Source organism: Delphinapterus leucas, unplaced genomic scaffold (assembly GCF_059928025.1).
Source record: "Delphinapterus leucas isolate spDelLeu-1000000601 "Yukka" unplaced genomic scaffold, BTC_Dleu_Yukka2 spDelLeu_asBTCV2_sq25, whole genome shotgun sequence".
NCBI lineage: Eukaryota > Metazoa > Chordata > Mammalia > Artiodactyla > Monodontidae > Delphinapterus > Delphinapterus leucas.
In genome coordinates this window covers 14,407,649-14,425,374 of record NW_028322234.1, presented here as the reverse complement: position 1 = coordinate 14,425,374, position 17,726 = coordinate 14,407,649, and the positions used below count along the sequence as shown (strand labels likewise).

Sequence of the window (17,726 nt, the reverse complement as noted above, 5' to 3'; positions counted from 1 at the left end):
AAACATTAGAATTTGCACTACATGTAATGATTCCAAAGTCAAAGTCACATAAAAAGGTAGATCCACCCCCACCCCAAACTGTGCTCTCCTTTCCCTGCAGGCAACCGTTTTAATTTTTGGATTGTCCTTTTTGCAAATATAAACCATGTGCGTGCTTGTGTGTGTCCCTCTGCACACAGAAAGTAGCATTCCACATATAGCAGGCTTCCTTTTTTTAATGTTCAGATATACCCTGAAGATGTCACATCAGTGTCAAGAAGTCCTCCTCTTCCTTGCCCCATTTTACAACCAGAATTCCGCTGTGTGGCAGCGCCACTGTTTACTCCTCTGACGCCCCACAGACAGCAAGCCGTTCACAATCTTTTCCCACTACCAACGATGCCCCACTCAATCACCTTCATGTAGCGCTTATTTTTGCTAGCGTCTTTAGGATGGGTTCTCAGGAGTGGAATTGCGGGGTTAAAGAGAAATGTGTCGATGATTTTGATTGATGGCATCACTCTCCTCTTTGTTCCGCATTGCCACCAGCCATTTGTCAACCTGCTTAGGTGTGAAATGGTATTTCGGTGGTTTTAAATGGGCATTTCTCTTATGATGAATGAGGTTGGGCATCTTTTCCAAAGTTCTAGGGCCATTTTCACTTCTTCTTTGGTGCAGTCTTTACATCTTTTGCTCCCTTTTTTCCCCCCTAGTGGACTGGTCTTTTTCTTCTTGATTTTTAGGAACTCTTTGTATATTAGCTGTTTGTGATATGGTTTGCAAATTTTCCCCCCAGTCCAGTTTGTCAATTATTTTTTGACCTTGATTTATTGTGCCTTTTTTTTTTTTTTCTTTTTTGCCACGTGGCACAGCTTGTGAGATCTTAGTTCTCTGACCAGGGATTTAACCCAGGGCCATGGCAGTGAAAGCTCTGAGTCCTAACCTCTGGACTGCCAGGGAACTCCCTATTGCCTCTTTCACATGCAGAAATTATTTTAAAAACTTTCATCCAACTTATCAATATTTTCTGTTATTTCTCCTGAATTTTGAGACATCATGGTTGTTGTTTTTCTCAATCCCAGGTTATAAGGTAATTAATTCATCCATGGTTTCTTTAGTACTTGTATAGTTTTATTTCTTACATTTATGTCTGTGATCCACTGGAACATATCCTGGTTGGGGAAATTTGATAAGGATTCCAAATGGTGAATACAGTTGTCCCCACACCATTTATTTAAAAGTCTGTCCTTTCTCCATTGACTTGAGGTGGCACCCCAGCCACATACCAACTTTCCATATTCACCCGAATCTATTTCTGGACTTGCCATTCTGTTCCAGGGGTCTGTCTGTCCACCTGTGCACTGGTTTAAGGATGGCGGCTTTACCATGTTTTGATATCTGGTAGGTTGGATGCCCCCTTCCCCACCTCCACCGCCCATTGCTTTTCTTTGCCTTGTTTTTCCTGGATACTCCTGCTTATTTTTGTAGACGAATGTTAGAATCAACCCATCTCCACTAAAAAAATCACATTTGGATCACATTAAGATTATAAACTCATTTAGAAACACCCTGACTGCTTTGTAACGTTGAGTCTTCGTACCCAAGAACGTGTATCTCTTCCTTTTGTTCCAGTCTCCTTTTGAGTCACTTAGGAATATTTTACCTAAGTTTTCCTTAAAGATCTTCCTTTAAAGACAGTGCACAGTTTTGGGAAAAGTTTTGCCTGAGTGTTTTATATATATATATTTTGTCGTTGCTTGTAATGTTATTGTAAACGGGGCCTTCTTTCTTATAACTGGTGATTTTCATATACGTGTAGGCTTCTGTATGTTAATACTACATCCGGTTACTTTATCAAATTCTCTGAAGTCTGTACTAGTTTGTTGATTTTTGTGAGTTTTCCAGAAATAGAATCACACCATCTGCAAACAGACATGATTTTATCTCCTCCTTTCCAATTCGGGTTTCTCCCATTGTTTTCTTTTATCTCGTTGCTTTAGCTAATCCTCTCATATCTTACTAAGTCATAACGTCAAGAGTGGGCAATTATTTTAAAATTAATTAATTAATTTTTGGCTGCATTGGGTCTTCATTGCTGCATGCAGGCTTTCTCTAGTTGCGGCGAGTGGGGGCTACTCTTCGTTGTGGTGCACGGGCTTCTTTTTGCGGTGGCTTCTCTTGTTGTGGAGCAGGGCTCTAGTTACATGGGCTTCAGTAGTTGTGGCTCACAGGCTCTAGAGCACAGGCTCAGTAGTTGTGGTGCACGGGCTTAGTTGTTCCACGGCATGTGGGATCTTCCCAGACAAGGGCTCAAACCCATGTCCCCTGCATTGGCGGGTGGATTCTTAACCACTGCGCTGCCAGGCAAATAAGAGTGGGCAATTTTATCTTATTCCCAACTTCAGCAGGAGAGCAAGTTTCCATTAAATAAGATGCTGGCTGAGGATATATTTACCAATTTCGAGTGTTGTTTTTTGTTTTTCAAATCAGGAATGCGTGAATTTTGTCTTTTAAATTGTTCTGTGTTTCTGAGAATTCTCATATGACTTTTTCTTTACTTAAGATATTAACACAACTGTATCGAACCATCCTTGCTTTCCTGGAGTGAATCCCACTTGGTTGTGTTTTTGTTGTTGTTTTAAAGTGCTGACAGATTCTATTTTGCAAGGAAATTCTGGAGGAAGTAGGAGGAGGTGGGGCTCACAGTGGGCGGCCTCAGAGACCCAGGGAGGTCTCCCTGCAGTGGGAGGCAGCACAGTGGTGAGCTGGCAACTCTTGTACTTTCCCCAATGAAAGTGTCTAGGCAAGAGGAAGGCAAGGAGAAACTGCTTAAATCCATCTTAAAAGGGATATTTCAATCTAAATACCCATCGAGGAACCAGTTAAGTAAATCATAACACATCCACACAACAGCATACTATATAGTGATTAAAAAGGATCGGGAACTTCCTCATGTGCCAATGTGCAACCATCTCCAGCTTACTAAGTGAATAAAATCAAGGGCAAATCAATGTCTTTACCATCTGTATGAAAAAGGAGGAAAAAGAACATCAGAACCAGATCTGCCTGGCAAGTGCGTAAAATACTTCCGGAAAGAAACGCAAGAAATAGAGAACTTGGTTGCCTCCAGGGAGGGTGAAACTGGGTGCCTGGGGACAGCAAGGAGACTCTTCGCCCTTTCCCAGTGGTGTTGTTTTGCCCTACCTGTCCAAAAAATAAACACATAAAACAAAAACTTGGAACTCCAAAAGTAAAACGGACCCAGGGGCCTGGTTATTCTTTACTGGGCCACACCACCCTAGATTCCTGATCTCTGGGGCGGGGGTACACAGGGGGCCAGTGCGCCCAGCCTCTTCCTCACCCAGCCCCCTTCACGCGTGCCTAGGTGGGCCAGGCCCCCAACCTCATCATCGTGTTTGACTGCTCCATGGAGACAATGGTCCAGAGAGTGCTGCACCGGGGCCAGGTGGAGTGCCGGGCCTCTGACTGCAAGTTGGCCATCTGCCAGCGCCTGGAGATGCATTACACCCTGTGTGAGCCCACCCTGGCCTTTTACCAACAGAAGAACCTGCTCCGAAACTAAGTACTCCCTGCTTGCTGCTCACTCCCCTGGCCCTCCAGGGGAGCAAGTCCAGCTGAAACAGCACAGGGGTTATACTGCAGCCCTGAATCCCAGAACTCTGGGCCTCAGTTTCCCCAGCATGTACACTGGGGAGTTCCATTTCTTCCATTAGGCAGAATGGGTGCAGGCTGTGGCCTCCCCGGTATGACACAGAAGGTCTAAACAGAATGGCTCCAAAACTGCAAAATTAAATACATTTTAGAATCTATCTACACACACACACACACACACACACACACACACACACACACACACACACACACGTTAAGATTAGGACAACTGGTCAACCACAGCTCAAATCAAAGCCAGCCATGTGTTTTCAAGGTAGAAAGCAGGGATATCTTAATCCTAAAGTGACCCATGCAACTCCTGTACTTTCACTGCTGTGAGGACAGAGAACTCTGGTGTCATTCCTGTTCCCCTCCCGCAACCAAAGGTAAGAGCAAGAGAGAAACTAGCCTCAACCACCAAGGATGGGATGGGAAGGGGGTGAGCTAGCCTGGCACAACCCTGGTCCTATGGCCTGTTCCCAGGGACAGCATCCCACACAGTTTGTGCCCAGCTGTTAGTAACGCATAGCCTTTGCAAGGCAGCCCTCCTGACCATTTCCGTCTCCTCATCCACACGGCCCTGGGGTGCACCTCTCAGTCCTTTACCAGCAACTAAAAGGGGCCTGTGAACCTGTCACCCCCTCCGTCAGGGGTGGAGGGCAGTGACCCTGCGATACTCAGAACTGACCCCCCTTTGCTCCCCTTCTCTAGATCTTGGCAGAAGCAGCTCCAGAAAACATTTTTGCCAAGTGCTGCTCTGTCATCAAAAGTCTGCAGTGAGTCAGTAGAGGGCCGGGGGCTCCGACTTTCCCCTTGCCCCAGAGCTCAGAAAGGGTGCACTGGCCTGAGGTGAGACGCCTGGTGAGGGGAGCCTGGGGTTCCAATCTAAGCTGACTCCCCCACGTGACCCCAGATCGACAACCTCCCTCTTTCCTAGGCCCACTGCCCCACAGGTGGTCTGACTGGGGGCCACCAAGGGGCACTCCTGCTGGGACAGGTCCCTAATTAATCTGGAAGGTCATGGGGGCCATGAGCAGCCCCACCTGGAGGCGGCAGCTGTTGCTGCTCCTGCTACTGAAGCCTGCGGGCCCAGACATCCACATTCTGAGTGTGACTGCTGAGTTTCTCAGTGCTGGGATTTCAACCCTAAATCCCAGAGGAACACCCCAGGCAAACAGCATGCCCCCGCACGCTCACCCCTGGGCCCAGCAGCTCAAGTGGCCTCTCAGACCACCGTCCCATCTCCTGTCCTTGTCCTTAGACTGCCACAAACCACTGGAAAGGACGCCCTTCCTTTCAACAGGCCAGGTTTCCACCTCAGGGCTCGCTAGCAAACAGGCCACAGCTAGACATGCCATCAGGGCCAGGCCGAGTCCCGCAAGGCACGGCCGGCCATGGGTTTGCTGTGGTGGCAGGCTGTATCCATGGGAACACCTGTCCCTGGGGACCCTCCTGGGGGCCTTGCTCCCCACGTTCCCAGAGGCGGGAACGCTGGGGGAGGACTGCACTGCTGGGGCTCTGCCTGCTTCTCCCTTCCTACAAGACCAGGCGGCCAGTCTTTGGGGGGCCAACACCCCACTCTCATGGGCCAAATTCCTCTTCAGCTTGTTTCCTCTGCAAACACAACTGCGGCCAGCACGCCGTTTTAGACAAAAAGCACTTTATTTAACCAAAAAAGGGGTGGGGGGCAGAGTTAGGAAAGCACAATGCGCCTGCAGAAAACTATCTTTTCTTATAATTCCGGTTAAAAAAAAAACAAAACAAAAAAACCAACACAACACAAAGCTTGTAATTTCCAATCACCGTCATCAGGCTTTTACAACATCTATAAAGAACAAACATCTGCTTCAAAAGTCTACGGGGAGAGAAAGAGAGAGACGGCACCCGGCAGACACGGGGAGGTTTTGTTATCATTTATTTGTGAAGTTAAAAACGAGCGATAAAAAGTAAAAACTGCCATACAATTTTTTGTTTGTTTTGTTCTCAACTGTTTTCAGTTTCAATGTCCTCTTGAACCGATGAAACACGACAGACCAGTCCTGGGGGTGGGGGGCGGGAGGGGTGGGCGGCGGGGGAGCTGGGCTGGGGTGGAAGGAAGAGCGAGAGGAGGAGCAGAGAGGCTGAGTGCGGGGCTGCCTGACGCGGGGCGGGGTTCCTGCAATACCAATACCTGGTCCATGGAATGTTCCAACTCTAACTAAAAAAAAGAAATAGCAAGAGTGACTTTTTTTTCCTTTTTAAAAGTTTATTTTAAAAACATGAAGAGGGCCAAGGGTGGTAGTAGGGAGTGAATGAATTGCTCTCTCCTGAAAGAGGCAGTGTCAGGAACGCTGGGGTGGGGCGGGGGTGGGGATGATAGAGATTTTTTAATATATATATATATAATTTTATAGGTTTTGTTTTGCTTTTTAATTTTTAATTTTTTTTTTTTTTTTTTTTTTGCAGAGATTTAGTTCTCGCTATCTTCTATGGCTGGCTCAACATGAAAGATCCCAATTTTGAAAGAAAAAAAGCATGTGAGACACACAGAATGAGCGAGAGAGCGAGAGAGCGAGAGCCCGGCACCGCCTGTGCTGCAACCTCCAAGCCACTCACAGCGAGGGCTCCCCAAGCACACCCCCTTGGCAGCCATCGCTCTCTCGACAAACAAACGGAAGAAAAACAAACAAAAAGCCCCCAAACAGAACAAAATGGAAAAAAAATAATAATAGATTTTCACAGATGAAGAAGTTCACATTCATTCGATTCATTGAGCCTGCGGAGAGGGAAGAGATAGGAATTGGTCACTACAGGAGGGGAGGCGGGAGACTGGGGGACGGGGGCGAGGAGGGGGCCAGGAAGCCCCTCTCCCGAGCCTGTGGCGAGCGCAGGCCGAAGGATGTGTCTGTAGCTGTCTAGTCAGTGCTCCGGGGCTCGGCTGAAGTCAGACTGGCTCCCTGATGGAGGAGAGAGTGACACAAAGGAAGGAGAAGAAGCAGGGAGAGAGGGAGGGAGGGGGAGAGAGAGGGAGGGAGAGGGAGGAGGGGGGGGAGAGAGAGAGAGAGAGAGAGAGAGAGAGAGAGAGAGAGAGAGAGAGAAAGAGAAAGAGAGAGAGAGAGAGAGAGAGAGAGAAAGACAGAGAGAGAAAGACAGAGAGAGAAAGACAGAGAGGGAGGGCGGGAAAGAAGCGCTCAGGGCTGGGAGCGAGGGAGGGGAGGGGAGGGGAGGGGAGGGGAGGGGGGAGGGGCCCTGTCTTCAGGAAGGAGGGCTGGCGGCCCGGCGCATCACAACATGACAGTCAGAGATCACGGTGTCCCCACAACACCCCTGTGAGGTAGGTTGGAAGGTGGCAGCGATCGTCATGCCCACTTCACAGACAAGACCAGGACACAAGGCAGGCACGGGAGCAGAGAGGCCGAGCCTGGGCGGAGCGGGAGGGCCCAGGCCCCTCGGCACCTCCCCCACAGCCCACGGGAGGAGCCACGGGAGGAGCCACGGCCAGGCCACGGCCGAGCCGCACGGGGCCGCTTGCAGTACACACAGTCACTTGGACACGCGGGGAGAGATCGTGGTTTCAAAAATAAAAGAATCAAAAGAACAAAAACCATGAAAGTAATGCAGAGCGGGGAAAAAATATCCATTTTCTTCCCAAGTGGCCAGATTTTGAGTGAGTGAGTTAGCAGCCAGGATGGCGACCAGCATCTGAGCGGACGGCCTGCCCCCCACCCCCAGGACTACCCACCAGTTCAACAGTTCCTCCTTTTATTTGTTTCGCGCCGTCTCCCCCAGCATCATGACAGCGTTACACAGGAACAAGCGGGCCGGCGGAGGGAGGCCTCTTCGTTTAACCTCTGGACCCAGCACACACTTCCCCCGGCGCGTGGGGACTCCCGGAGACCTCTGGCCACGCGGCCCCCGCTGCAGGCATCAAGGACACACCCCGCAGGGGAAGGGATTTCCGGCGCTACCCACTAAGGCAGGATGGACGGTAGCCGGGGGTTGGAAGGAGAAAGGAGGAGGAGGAGGGTGGCAATTCCCACTTGCCTGCTGCTGTCCCTGCTGTGTGGGTGGAGGCTGGGGGCCGCCAGGACCTGGAGTCTGTCCGTAGTAAGCGGCTTGCTGTCTGTAATATTCGGCCCAGGCGGCACTGTAGTCTGGCTGGGAGCCTGGGGGTGCTCCTGGACCCCCTCCCGTGGCCACTTGAGCTGTGGGGGGGCAGAGGGCGGGTGAGTGTGGCCGGCACGAGGGCGAGCCCGGTCCTGCCCCCCGCGGCCCCGCCGGCTCACCCTGCTTCTTGTAGTACTCCTCCCAGGCCTTCGTGTAGTCCTGCTGCGGGGGCGCGCCGGGCTGCTGGGGCTGCTGGCCTGTGGACACAGGCTCCGAGGTCAGAGCCCAGCCTGGGGACACGGCCACCCACCCGCCCACTGCTTGCTGGCTGACCCGATCCCCCGCCGTGGCCCGGGCACTCACCGATCTTCTTGTAGTACTCCTCCCAGGCCTTAGTGTAGTCCGACTGGCCGGCAGGTGGAGGCTGGGGGGGCTCGCCCTGGGTGGGCGGGGCCGCGGGGGCCGGTGCGGGGCCTGGCACGGGGCCTGGGGGCTGCTGGTAGTAGTGTGAGTAGTAGGCGGCCCAGGCGGCGTTGGGGTCTGCGGCGGCAGCTGCGGCTTTATCTGCGGGAGGAGGACATGTGGGCTGAGCGGTGGCCCAGAAAGCCGGCCCCCTCTCCGCCTGCCCGGGTCGGGTCCTTCCACTTACTCGGGTCGTGAGGAGCAGGCGGCTGCCACTGAGGGTAGGTATTGCCCCAGCCCTGGGGTGGGTACTGGTGAGGAGGGGGGCCTCCAGCACTGCAAGACGAGAATGGGGAACACATGAGCCAGGTTGCTCCTGGGTCCCCACAGAGGATGGCCACAGCTTGGACGGGGACCCAGAGCACCCCTTGAGTGGCGCTGCGGGTTCCTGGCCCAGGGAAGGGCATGAGATGACCGATGCAAACGCCACAGGCTGTGCTGACTCAAGGAAGTGCAAGTCCCCGAGCGCACCATGCATGGATGTACACGTGGGTGGAGACCAGGGGCAACACCTGTAGCATCTTTTAAGAATGTGTCTGTAAACAGGGGGCCAGCAGGGATCGTGTCTGGGGCCAAACGCTCAGCACTTCCACGAGGCGGAGCTGGCCATCTCAGCGGAGGGGACGGACACAGGGTCTTCCAGTCTCCCTGCCAGCACAGCCCTACCCCACCCCAAACCCCAGGGAGCCGGCAGGGATACTCACTGAGGGGGAGCCCCGGGTGGCCCCTGATTGAAGGGCCCGGGGTTGAAGGGTCCCATGGGGCCGGCAGGGCCTGGGCCCCCGGGGCCTGGTCCCACTGGGCAGAGGGGACCCTGGAGGAAAGAGAATCGGACAAGTCAGTGGAGGGGGAGAAGGAGCCGGGCCCAGGCTCCCAGAGCCCCTCCCCAGCCCACCTCGATCTTCTCCTCGATGAGCTGCTTGGCGTGGTCGATCTGCTGGGGCGAGCCCCGGATGATGAACAATTTGAAGTTGGGGTCCCCGTTGGGTGGCAGCTGCCGGGAGATCTCTACAAAGGCGCCCGTCTGCTGGTTTATGGCTTTCACGTTCTCGCCACCTGCGGGAGCCACAGGCCGTGAAGGGAGGGTGGGAGGAGAGCGGGGGAGGGACGGGGCCCGTGGAAGGGCTCCTCACCTCGGCCGATGACCAGCCCACACTTGTGAGTGGGAATGGAGAAGGTCATCTCCCCACCGGGAGGGCCCCAGTTGCCTTGGCCTCTTCCTCGACCTCGGCCCCCTGGGGGCATGCCAGGACCCCCTGGAGGGCCCGGGGGACCACTCTGCAGGGCAGGGAGGAGATGGAGGATTAACACAGGAATCCAGCCTGGCCCCTCTGTCCCCACCAGCCCTTCTCAGCACAGCCGACGCCACCCACCCTGAGGCTCTGGAGGAGATCATTGATGATCCTTGCGGCGTGCTCACACCGGTCTGGGGGCCCCATTATGTGAGCTATCTTCTCAGGACCCGTCCCATCATCTGAGGCAGCACCCAGAGAACAGAAACGCAATTATAAGAGAAGCACAACTCCAAACCCCCGTAACACCGCCTCTTCAGGCCAGAAGCTGGGCCAGGCTAGGTGTCTGAAATATCTCAGCCTCAAAGTGCTGCTCGCCGCCCTCCATGTATTCAGGGGCCGAGAAAGGCCGGCGGGCCCACGTTGCCAGAGAAGGAAACCAACCAGCTAAGGCAGGGTGGTGGATGAGGCTTCTTTCTGCATCGGGTATCCCCCAGAACTAACGGATGCACTTGACAGAACTAAGAACTGACAACATATCTCTCAAAATCGCAGAGGAGTCCCTCCTCCCCACAGACCAGCCACTCAGACACTCTCACTGCGGTTGGCAGGAGCCCAGAGCTGGGGCCGTGCAAGCTAATCCAGCCCAGGGGCCCCGGTGGCTTGGTCAGGAGAGCCCTTGGGTGGGGGAGAGAAAAAAGAGAATTTGACAGGAGAGAAAAACACACTCCCCCCTTCGACTTGGAAAGCCTGCCTGTCACCCACTTTTTCACGTGGCTGTCCCACCGGGGGGGAGGCGATAAGCCATGTCCTGCTGGTCTAGGAGTAATGAGGCACTGCAGAGGCTCAACAGGCTAACCCTGGTGCCAAGCTGCCCGCAGTGGACCCCAAGAGTGCTCCTCAGCGGACAGACCTGGTCAACATGTCCACATGCCCAGCGGATGCCCGGCTGGCCCCTGACCTTGTTTAAACTGTATCCGAACACCCGCATCATTCTGGATCTTCTTGATCATCTCTCCACTCCGGCCGATGACCACCCCCACAGAATGCCTGGGCACTGGCACCTGAGGGTGGGTGGGACGCAGGAGAGTCAGCTGGGCTCTGTCCCCAGCCTACGGCCCTCTGCTGCCCAACACCCCCCACCCCCTGCCCACCCTGGCACTCCATCCACCTGGGGAAGCCTGCACTCACATCGATGCCCCCGCCGATCCGGGATCCATACTCATTCCGGTCCCCGAAGCCACCCTGGTCACGCTCCCGAAGGATGTCCATCACCATCTCACAGGCTTGCTGAAAACACACGAAGCACAGCGCTCACATAAGCACGGCCGCCCCACCGCGTGCCCAGGGGTCACGGGCCTAAGCTAAGGACCAGCCCACGTGTGCCGAGCTCTTCATCCGCCGCCCTAAGAGGCACATGTGGTGAGCACCCCCATCTTCTGGAGTTTAGGCCACCTGCTCACGTACAAACGGCCAGGAGGCAGAGTTCAGCAGAGAACAAGTCCTGGGCTGACTTCAAAGCCAGCGCTCTTGAAAACCTCTCCACTTGCATATGAATCTCCAGCCCACCTGCCTGCCCTCTCTCTGCCCCAGAACCCCTCGCCAGCCCCCAGGGTGCGCTCACCTGTACTTTGTAAGGGTCTCCAATGATCCGGAGCGGTTTGTCCACGTTTGTGTTCTGGGATCCATCTTGGATTAAAATCATCTTCACTCCAGCCCGTTCCTTTACAGCCAAGGTTGAGAGTCAGTGCTGAGCTCTCAAAGGACTTTCTGGGGCGTGTGGGGGGCCAGGTGTGATAAAAAAGGATGAAGGACCCTGGCAAAGCGGCTGGGGGCAGTGGTGTGCAGACGCACAGCCCCAGGGAGGAAGCTTTCTTGGGAGGGGAGCGGCCCACTCCCTTACCTGCAGCTGCTTAATCGTCTCTCCACCTTTGCCGATAACCAGGCCGGCCTTCCCCGCGGGGATCATGATCTCCTGCACTGTGCCGTTCTGGCCCCCGTTGGCGTTGTCGTGGAACTGTCCTGGGGGGCCCCCACGACCCCGTGAGACGATGTCATCCAGCATCATCTTTGCTTTCCTGGGAAGGGGAAGAATGGGTGTCATCACCTGAGAGAGGACTGGCCTGGCAGCTCCACCCAGGTCCCAGGGAAGGCGATTCCAACCCACATGGTCTGACAGATGACAAATGGTCCTGTCCTCAGGGGTGGGGCTATTCAGGCCCAGGTTCCCCAGATCTCAGGATTCATGGGAATCATAGTGTCAGGACAGCCCCCTGGAGAGGGCAAGGCTTGAGAGACATGGTGTGGGAGTCACCCTCAACTTCAAAGGGATCCAGAGGGCTTCTGCCACTCTCCTCGTCAGTGACAGGCCCAGCCAGGGACTTACTGCACAGACTCCGGGGCTCCTGTCAAGGACACGCTGCGCTCGGGTAGGCCACCGCTGTCTGGAGAGAAAAGAAGACAGGGTCAATGCCTTCTTGGGTCTGCAGACACCAAAAAGACTTTCCATGGAGATGAGGATACCTCCAGAACAATCAGTGGCTACTTCTGCCACCGTGCGGTGGCCTGACAGATCAATTTACCTCCCCAAACACTTGGGAGGCTGCTCTACACGAGGCCAAGGTCAGGAAGCTTACAATCCAGTAAGGGAGGCAAAACTTTTAGAAAAAAGATGAGATGGAAAGCAAGGCAGATTCCAGAAAGTCCCAAACCTGGGCCCTGTCCATCACCACTGATGACGAGCAGCTTCCAGTCAATGAAGGGCACGGGTTAGGCAGGGCGAGCCCTCAGAAAGCCCTGCAAAGCAGGCACTTGCCAAGGAGCAGGCAGAACTGGACTTGAACCCAGGCCTGACCTCAGCTCTTCTTCCTAACGAGCTCCCCTGCCTCACACATTCCCGCCTGTTTTCCACCAGGTGTTTAGCTCAGGTGTCAACATGGTCAGAGCAGGGTCTGGGGTGCAGCTCCCTGCACTGCATTCCAGCCCTCCCCACTCACCAGAAAACTGAAGAGAATAAGAGTTGCAGCTACACCTCGAGGCGCCAGAGCCTAGCACATAAAACGTGCTCAATGAACACCAGCCCGTTTCACCTCTATCCAATCACGGCAGTCAGAGGATTATGACAGAAAGCCCAAGAGCACGCCCCCTCCCCCGCCCACACCCCAGCCCCGCTCAGCTCAGCTCACCCCAGCCCAGCGCCTGTCCTGGCCCAGATCTGGCTTCCCATACCTGGAGAGATCTGCACTTTGCAGCCCGAATCCTGCTGGATTTTGTTAATCTGTTCGCCTCCTCTGCCAATGACTAGGTGGAGAAAAAGAACAAAAGCAGAGATTGAGGCGGGGAGCCTGGTGCTGAGAAGACTGTGTGAAGGGGGTCCCGGCCCCGCTGATGTTCGGGGGGTGAGGGTGGGGGGGTGGAGCAGCCAACTTGAGAGCTCCGCCGTCCCCCCCGCCAGAGAGGATGGGGACAGAGAGAGCATGAAATGGGCTCTTTCAGACCAGAGGTTCCCGGGCTGCCGGGGGCGCCTGGGAGACTGTCCCAGAGACGGGGGGATAACGGGCATCCCTGATCACGGCTGACCAACACTCACTTAGTCCCACCATGCCATCTGGGACTCTGTACTCTTCTGTCATTGAAGTCCTGCAAAGAGAGATGACGAGAGTCAGCCTCAAGTAGGAGCGAAGTAGGGGGGATGGAAGAGCCAGAGGGCATCCTGGAGAAAGACCCCCAAAGCCACAGGCCCTGCCTTATATGACATGGGGACCAAGCCCCCACAGGCCCGAGCAGAGTCTGACAATGGCTTGGGGGCTCCCTCGGCCCACAGAAGATCACCCAACCTCTCGGGGCCTCAGTTCCCCTTCTGGGCCACAAGAGGCTTGGTCTGGGGTGGCGTGAACCCCTGGGCCAGTGCAGCTCCACCGACTCAGGGCAAGGAGGAGAACTTGGGCCACTTTCACAAGAAATCTGATGGTGTCATCTGATGTCTATAGATTTGAATTAAAAAAAAAAACAAAAAAAACTGGTTTTGTATCTTTTTCATTTCATTCTCCTAGTAAGCTGTTTTTAATGCATTTCACAAAACTTTAGCCAATTGAAAAAAAAAAAAGAACAACAGGGTCCTTCACAAAGGATTCTACGTCAGATTCACTGAGGTCATTCTGGGGCAAAAAGGTAAGAAAGACCTTCCTCCCACCCCAACCCCCCGGCTCCTCCAGCTCTCAGGGAACAAGAATCTACGGAAGACAGACGAGAAGGCCAAGGTCAGTCCCCAGCCTTTTCTAGGAGGAGGGAGAGCTGTGCTTCTGACTGTCCCCACTCCAAACAAAGGAAGCAAGAGGATGCAGAGATCCCCCTTCCTCATTACAGCTAACAGCCACAGCCCTGTGCTCTCTACAGCCCCACAGACAGTAAGTACAAGGGACAAATGAAGCTCCTTCTGCTTTTCATTCTTTTCCCTGGTTGACCAGCAAGGGAGACAAAGCCCTAAATGATGTGGCCTCAGACAGAGCCCTCCCTCAAGTCAGTACAAAAGGCCAGAGATAGCGAGGAAAGAAATGACATGTTCTCCAAATCACAACTTACCTGGGGGGAGGATGGATGGGTCCGAGCTGAGAACTGATGGCTGCAGAGAGAAAATCCAAAGGAAAGATTGGCCTGGCTCCTCTTTGGGACCCCAAACACTGCCGGCCCCAGGCATTCCTGCCTGCACGAGGGGCAACTAGCACTTATCACAGTGCTTCCGAGCCTTCCCGAGTGAAAGCAATGGAGCCCGCCTCAAAACCACACACTCTGAGGTTTCTGCCTCAATTCCCAGGCTCTGGGTTCTCTAAAGCTCGTGGACCCCAGAGAAACACCAAGAGCCTCCATGAAGGAGAGGTGTTGTCTGCTCAGTAATTCCAGCTCCCCAATGCTAGAAACCTAAAATCCTGAAGCTGCCCTCTGCCTGTGTCACCCAGTGGACTTACAGTCTCCCTGGGAAGCCAGTTTCTTGCTCTCCGGTTGGTCTGTGAAAAGAAGAGGATGTCAGATGCAGCACCCACCCACCCACCCACAGCTGCCTCAAATCTGATGCTGGTGCCGCATGTCCTGGCAGACAATCGTCCTGTCCCCCAGCCCCCACGGCAGAGCCAGGACAGGGGAATAGCAGAGATGAACCCCTGAGGGAGGCCAGACTTCATCAATCCCCCGCCCTGGCACTCAGGGATAAGAAGCCCTTTGTAACGGGGAAAATTATGGTGGCACCCGAGTCCTTCCGGCTTAGGACCAAACCTGCCTTGGGGAAGTCAGGCTGATCACTGACTTGATACTCTGGGCTGCTCTGGGTCACACTGCATGCCCCGGGGCCAACCACACTGCACTGATGTGGGGCCTCGAGAGAACTGCCAACACTTCCCTAGCTTGGCAGGAGGGGAGGAACAGTCTTGAGAACTCACAGCTTGGACCTGGTCACAATCAATCTGCCCTCCACTCAGCCACCTGATACCTCAGGATAGCAGCGCGAACAAAGAGAGACAACAAAGCTGGGATCGCTGAGGTTTTAAAAGACCAAAATGGCAGCAGGCTCCCCCCACTTTGAACCACATTCAAACAAAGGCACCTCACTCTCTCCCCGCTGCCCCTCCAGCAGGTAGTTACCTCCATCTTCTAACTGTCTCTTTTGGCCTCCAAAACCAAAATCAGGAGTGCTGTTATTCACTGTTGTAGCGGCATCACCTCCAATTTTGGCTGCGATCTAGAAATAAAGTTGTAAGCAGAGAAAAATTACCACCCAAAACCTCCCTCCATGGTGCTTAGATCGACTTCTCTGGTTCATTAAACCCAACAGGTCTTGCTGTCTGGCCTGGGAGTGGCTTCCCCCAGATTTCGGTAAGAGCCTGTGGGTTAAGACCTTCTAGAAAAAGTTTTTACCCAAGGCTTCAGAGTTCAAGAGTTATTCAGGAATTTCAAAACTCCTTTTTCTCTATGAGATTTGTGCCTAAACTGTTCGTGGTCAGAGTGTAATCCACACTGACTTGTTCTAAGGGTGAAAGGAACAGAAGTTCAGGTGCCAGGGAAGGTCCTCAGGGCCCCTCCTCCAGGGAGAACTTTCAGACATTCACTTGCCCAAGCTCCTGGTCCTCTGGGATGCTGAAGAGCACAATTTTCCTTTATCTCCCTCACCCTCATAATCTTTGCATTTGTTCAACAAATCTTAGGAAAGTTTTTGTTTCAAGGCACCTGAAACCCTCATTTTGACCAAAACAGAAGACCTTTCTCGGAACACATGTTACATTTTAGACACACGAACAGCAACATCAAGTAAACTCCAACCCAACAAATTTAAGACCAGAGTCGGCTGATAGAATTATCACAAGTTTTCCAAAGAAACACAGCCATGAGCTGAGGACCTATCTTTTCACCTCTAATACTTTAATGAAAACAAAAAACAAAAAACAAAAAAAAAATCACTTTGAGCCAAAGCTCTTGGGATGCCTAGATGAGGCCTTATCCCACTCCAAATGACAGCACCAACTCCCCTTGTTATAGTTGCTTCTCAATCAAGACAGTCTGGGGACAACCAGATCAAATGCAGCTTAGAACCCTAACCCACCCCAGGGGTGAAAGCCACAGACAACGCTGGGAGGAGAAGAGGGCATTCCCCTAACGGGACCTCCCACTGTGTCCTGGAGGTTTGGGGACAATCCTGAGTGAGAAAGCACTCAATGGCCTGAGCCCGGTCAGCTTCCTTTTGAAAGGGCAACAAACTCCTCACTTTCTATGGGCCTCCTCCCCTCAGGCCATGGGGAGGCCGAGAATGGAGCCGGGGAGGTCACACACCAGCATGTGACACCTCCATGGAGTCATCATGCCCCAAAACACAGTGGTGGGACCCTTCCCTTCTCTCCCCAAAAGAGACAGACCATGCTTTCAAGTCACCAGAAGCATCAAAAAGTGCCAGTCCCTAGGCCCACCCTCCCCATTTCAACTAAGTGCTTGGCCACTGCCTGGCAGCCAAAGGGTCCCCTTTCCACTTTCCAGGCTCAAGAGGACTTTTCTTCCCCCCTACCCCGAAGTCCCTCCTTCCTAGGGAGCAAGCAGAAATGGGACCGGGTTGGGGGCAAACAGTGCTTTTTACCCTGATGGGGAAGTGGGGGCACACAAGACCTCCCTGGGAAGGCGAGCCCCCTGCTTCCAGGAGTGGAGGATGTCCTAACGGGGGAGGGAAGTCCCCAAAGTGAGTCCCCGCGCTCCAGGTACCCTGCACACCCAGGGGCCGCTCTTGGGTGAACCCCGGACGACCCTTCCCCCTGCAGGGGGTCACCCCCGGAGGGGGCCCCACTCCAGGTGTCTGGGGAGGCCCAGGCCCCCGCCCACCGCCCCACGTGACCCCGCGGCGGCCCCGCCCCCCCGCGACCCCGCGCGCGCACGTGACCCCGCCCCCTCCCCCGCCCGCGCGCGCGCCCCTCAGGCCCAAGGCCTCCTCACCTGGCGGGCCCGCTGCACTGCGTCTGCGAAGGCGTCCTTGCGGATTCCCGGGCCACCCCCGCCAGGCGGCTGCGAGGGGCCCCCGGCTGACCCTCCGCCCGGGCCGCCGCCGCCTGGACCGCCGCCGCCCCGGTCCCCCGCGCCCGGCGGGCCCGGCGGCGGGCCTCCCCCGGCACCCCCGGCTCCTCCGGAGCCCCCGCCCCCGCCGGCGGGTGGCGGCGGCCCGGGCGGGGGTCCTCCCGTGCTGTAGTCCGACATGGCGCGGCGGGGCCGGGCCTGGCGCGGAGGCTGAAGCTGAGGAGGCGGCGGCGGCAGCAGCGGCTCAACGCGGGAACAAGGCCTCGCTCCACACGGCCGCGGAGCACTCTGGGAACCCAGCGGCTGGAAAGACGACGAGGGGGGAGAGGGACGCCCCCTCCCGACGCCGGCTTGACGGACGGCGCCGCCGGGCCAATGGAAGGCGGCTGCTGTTCCCGGGACACCAATCACGGGCTCTGGAGGCGAGCGGCCAATCGGAGTGCCGCGAGGGGCAGTGGGCGGGAGGTGCCGCGAGATCGACAGCTTTCCGAGGCAGTGGGCTGCGGGCTGCCGGCGCTGGGAGGGCAAATCTAGGAGATCCGAGAAGACCCGAGGCCCAATGAAGCGGGAGTTCCAGAATCGGTGGGCGGCTTCAGAACCGGATTGATGGCTCGGAAGAGTCAAGTGGACAGGAAGGAGGGATCTGGCGAAAGGCTTCTTTGAACGGCTGGGCGGGCGTCCGGCGAGATAGTCGTCTACGCAAGCCAATGAGTACACATGGAAGGAGGTTTTTATAGAGATTGGCAATCAACG

General features: G+C 54.9%; 2 protein-coding genes across 3 annotated transcripts in view; one reads left to right on the top strand and one right to left on the bottom strand.

The window, feature by feature from the left end:
- LOC111165977 (adenylate kinase isoenzyme 1) overlaps positions 1 to 4,607 on the top strand; it is a 15,402-nt gene extending 10,795 nt beyond the window's left edge. The window contains 2 exon segments of the mRNA XM_089905572.1: positions 3,365 to 3,562; positions 4,363 to 4,607. Of these exon segments, the coding sequence (XP_089761698.1) occupies positions 3,365 to 3,562; positions 4,363 to 4,431 (267 nt within the window). The 3' untranslated portion in view covers positions 4,432 to 4,607.
- Positions 1 to 17,726, bottom strand: part of KHSRP (KH-type splicing regulatory protein) — a 23,352-nt gene extending 5,626 nt beyond the window's left edge. The window contains exons 1-19 of one of the 2 annotated variants that reach the window (XM_089905564.1): positions 16,896 to 17,726; positions 15,066 to 15,162; positions 14,396 to 14,434; positions 14,013 to 14,052; positions 13,021 to 13,070; positions 12,660 to 12,731; positions 11,818 to 11,875; positions 11,335 to 11,509; positions 11,056 to 11,154; positions 10,623 to 10,721; positions 10,393 to 10,495; positions 9,573 to 9,673; positions 9,333 to 9,477; positions 9,095 to 9,255; positions 8,904 to 9,013; positions 8,387 to 8,475; positions 8,101 to 8,301; positions 7,917 to 7,994; positions 7,675 to 7,835 (exon numbers count right to left, since the gene is read on the bottom strand). In XM_089905564.1, coding sequence (XP_089761690.1) covers positions 7,675 to 7,835; positions 7,917 to 7,994; positions 8,101 to 8,301; positions 8,387 to 8,475; positions 8,904 to 9,013; positions 9,095 to 9,255; positions 9,333 to 9,477; positions 9,573 to 9,673; positions 10,393 to 10,495; positions 10,623 to 10,721; positions 11,056 to 11,154; positions 11,335 to 11,509; positions 11,818 to 11,875; positions 12,660 to 12,731; positions 13,021 to 13,070; positions 14,013 to 14,052; positions 14,396 to 14,434; positions 15,066 to 15,162; positions 16,896 to 17,153 — 2,136 coding nt within the window. In that variant the 5' untranslated portion in view covers positions 17,154 to 17,726. Of the gene's footprint in view, positions 1 to 7,217; positions 7,836 to 7,916; positions 7,995 to 8,100; positions 8,302 to 8,386; positions 8,476 to 8,903; positions 9,014 to 9,094; positions 9,256 to 9,332; positions 9,478 to 9,572; positions 9,674 to 10,392; positions 10,496 to 10,622; positions 10,722 to 11,055; positions 11,155 to 11,334; positions 11,510 to 11,817; positions 11,876 to 12,659; positions 12,732 to 13,020; positions 13,071 to 14,012; positions 14,053 to 14,395; positions 14,435 to 15,065; positions 15,163 to 16,895 lie in introns of those variants that run through there. The other variant, XM_022556983.3, reaches the window with a different exon arrangement.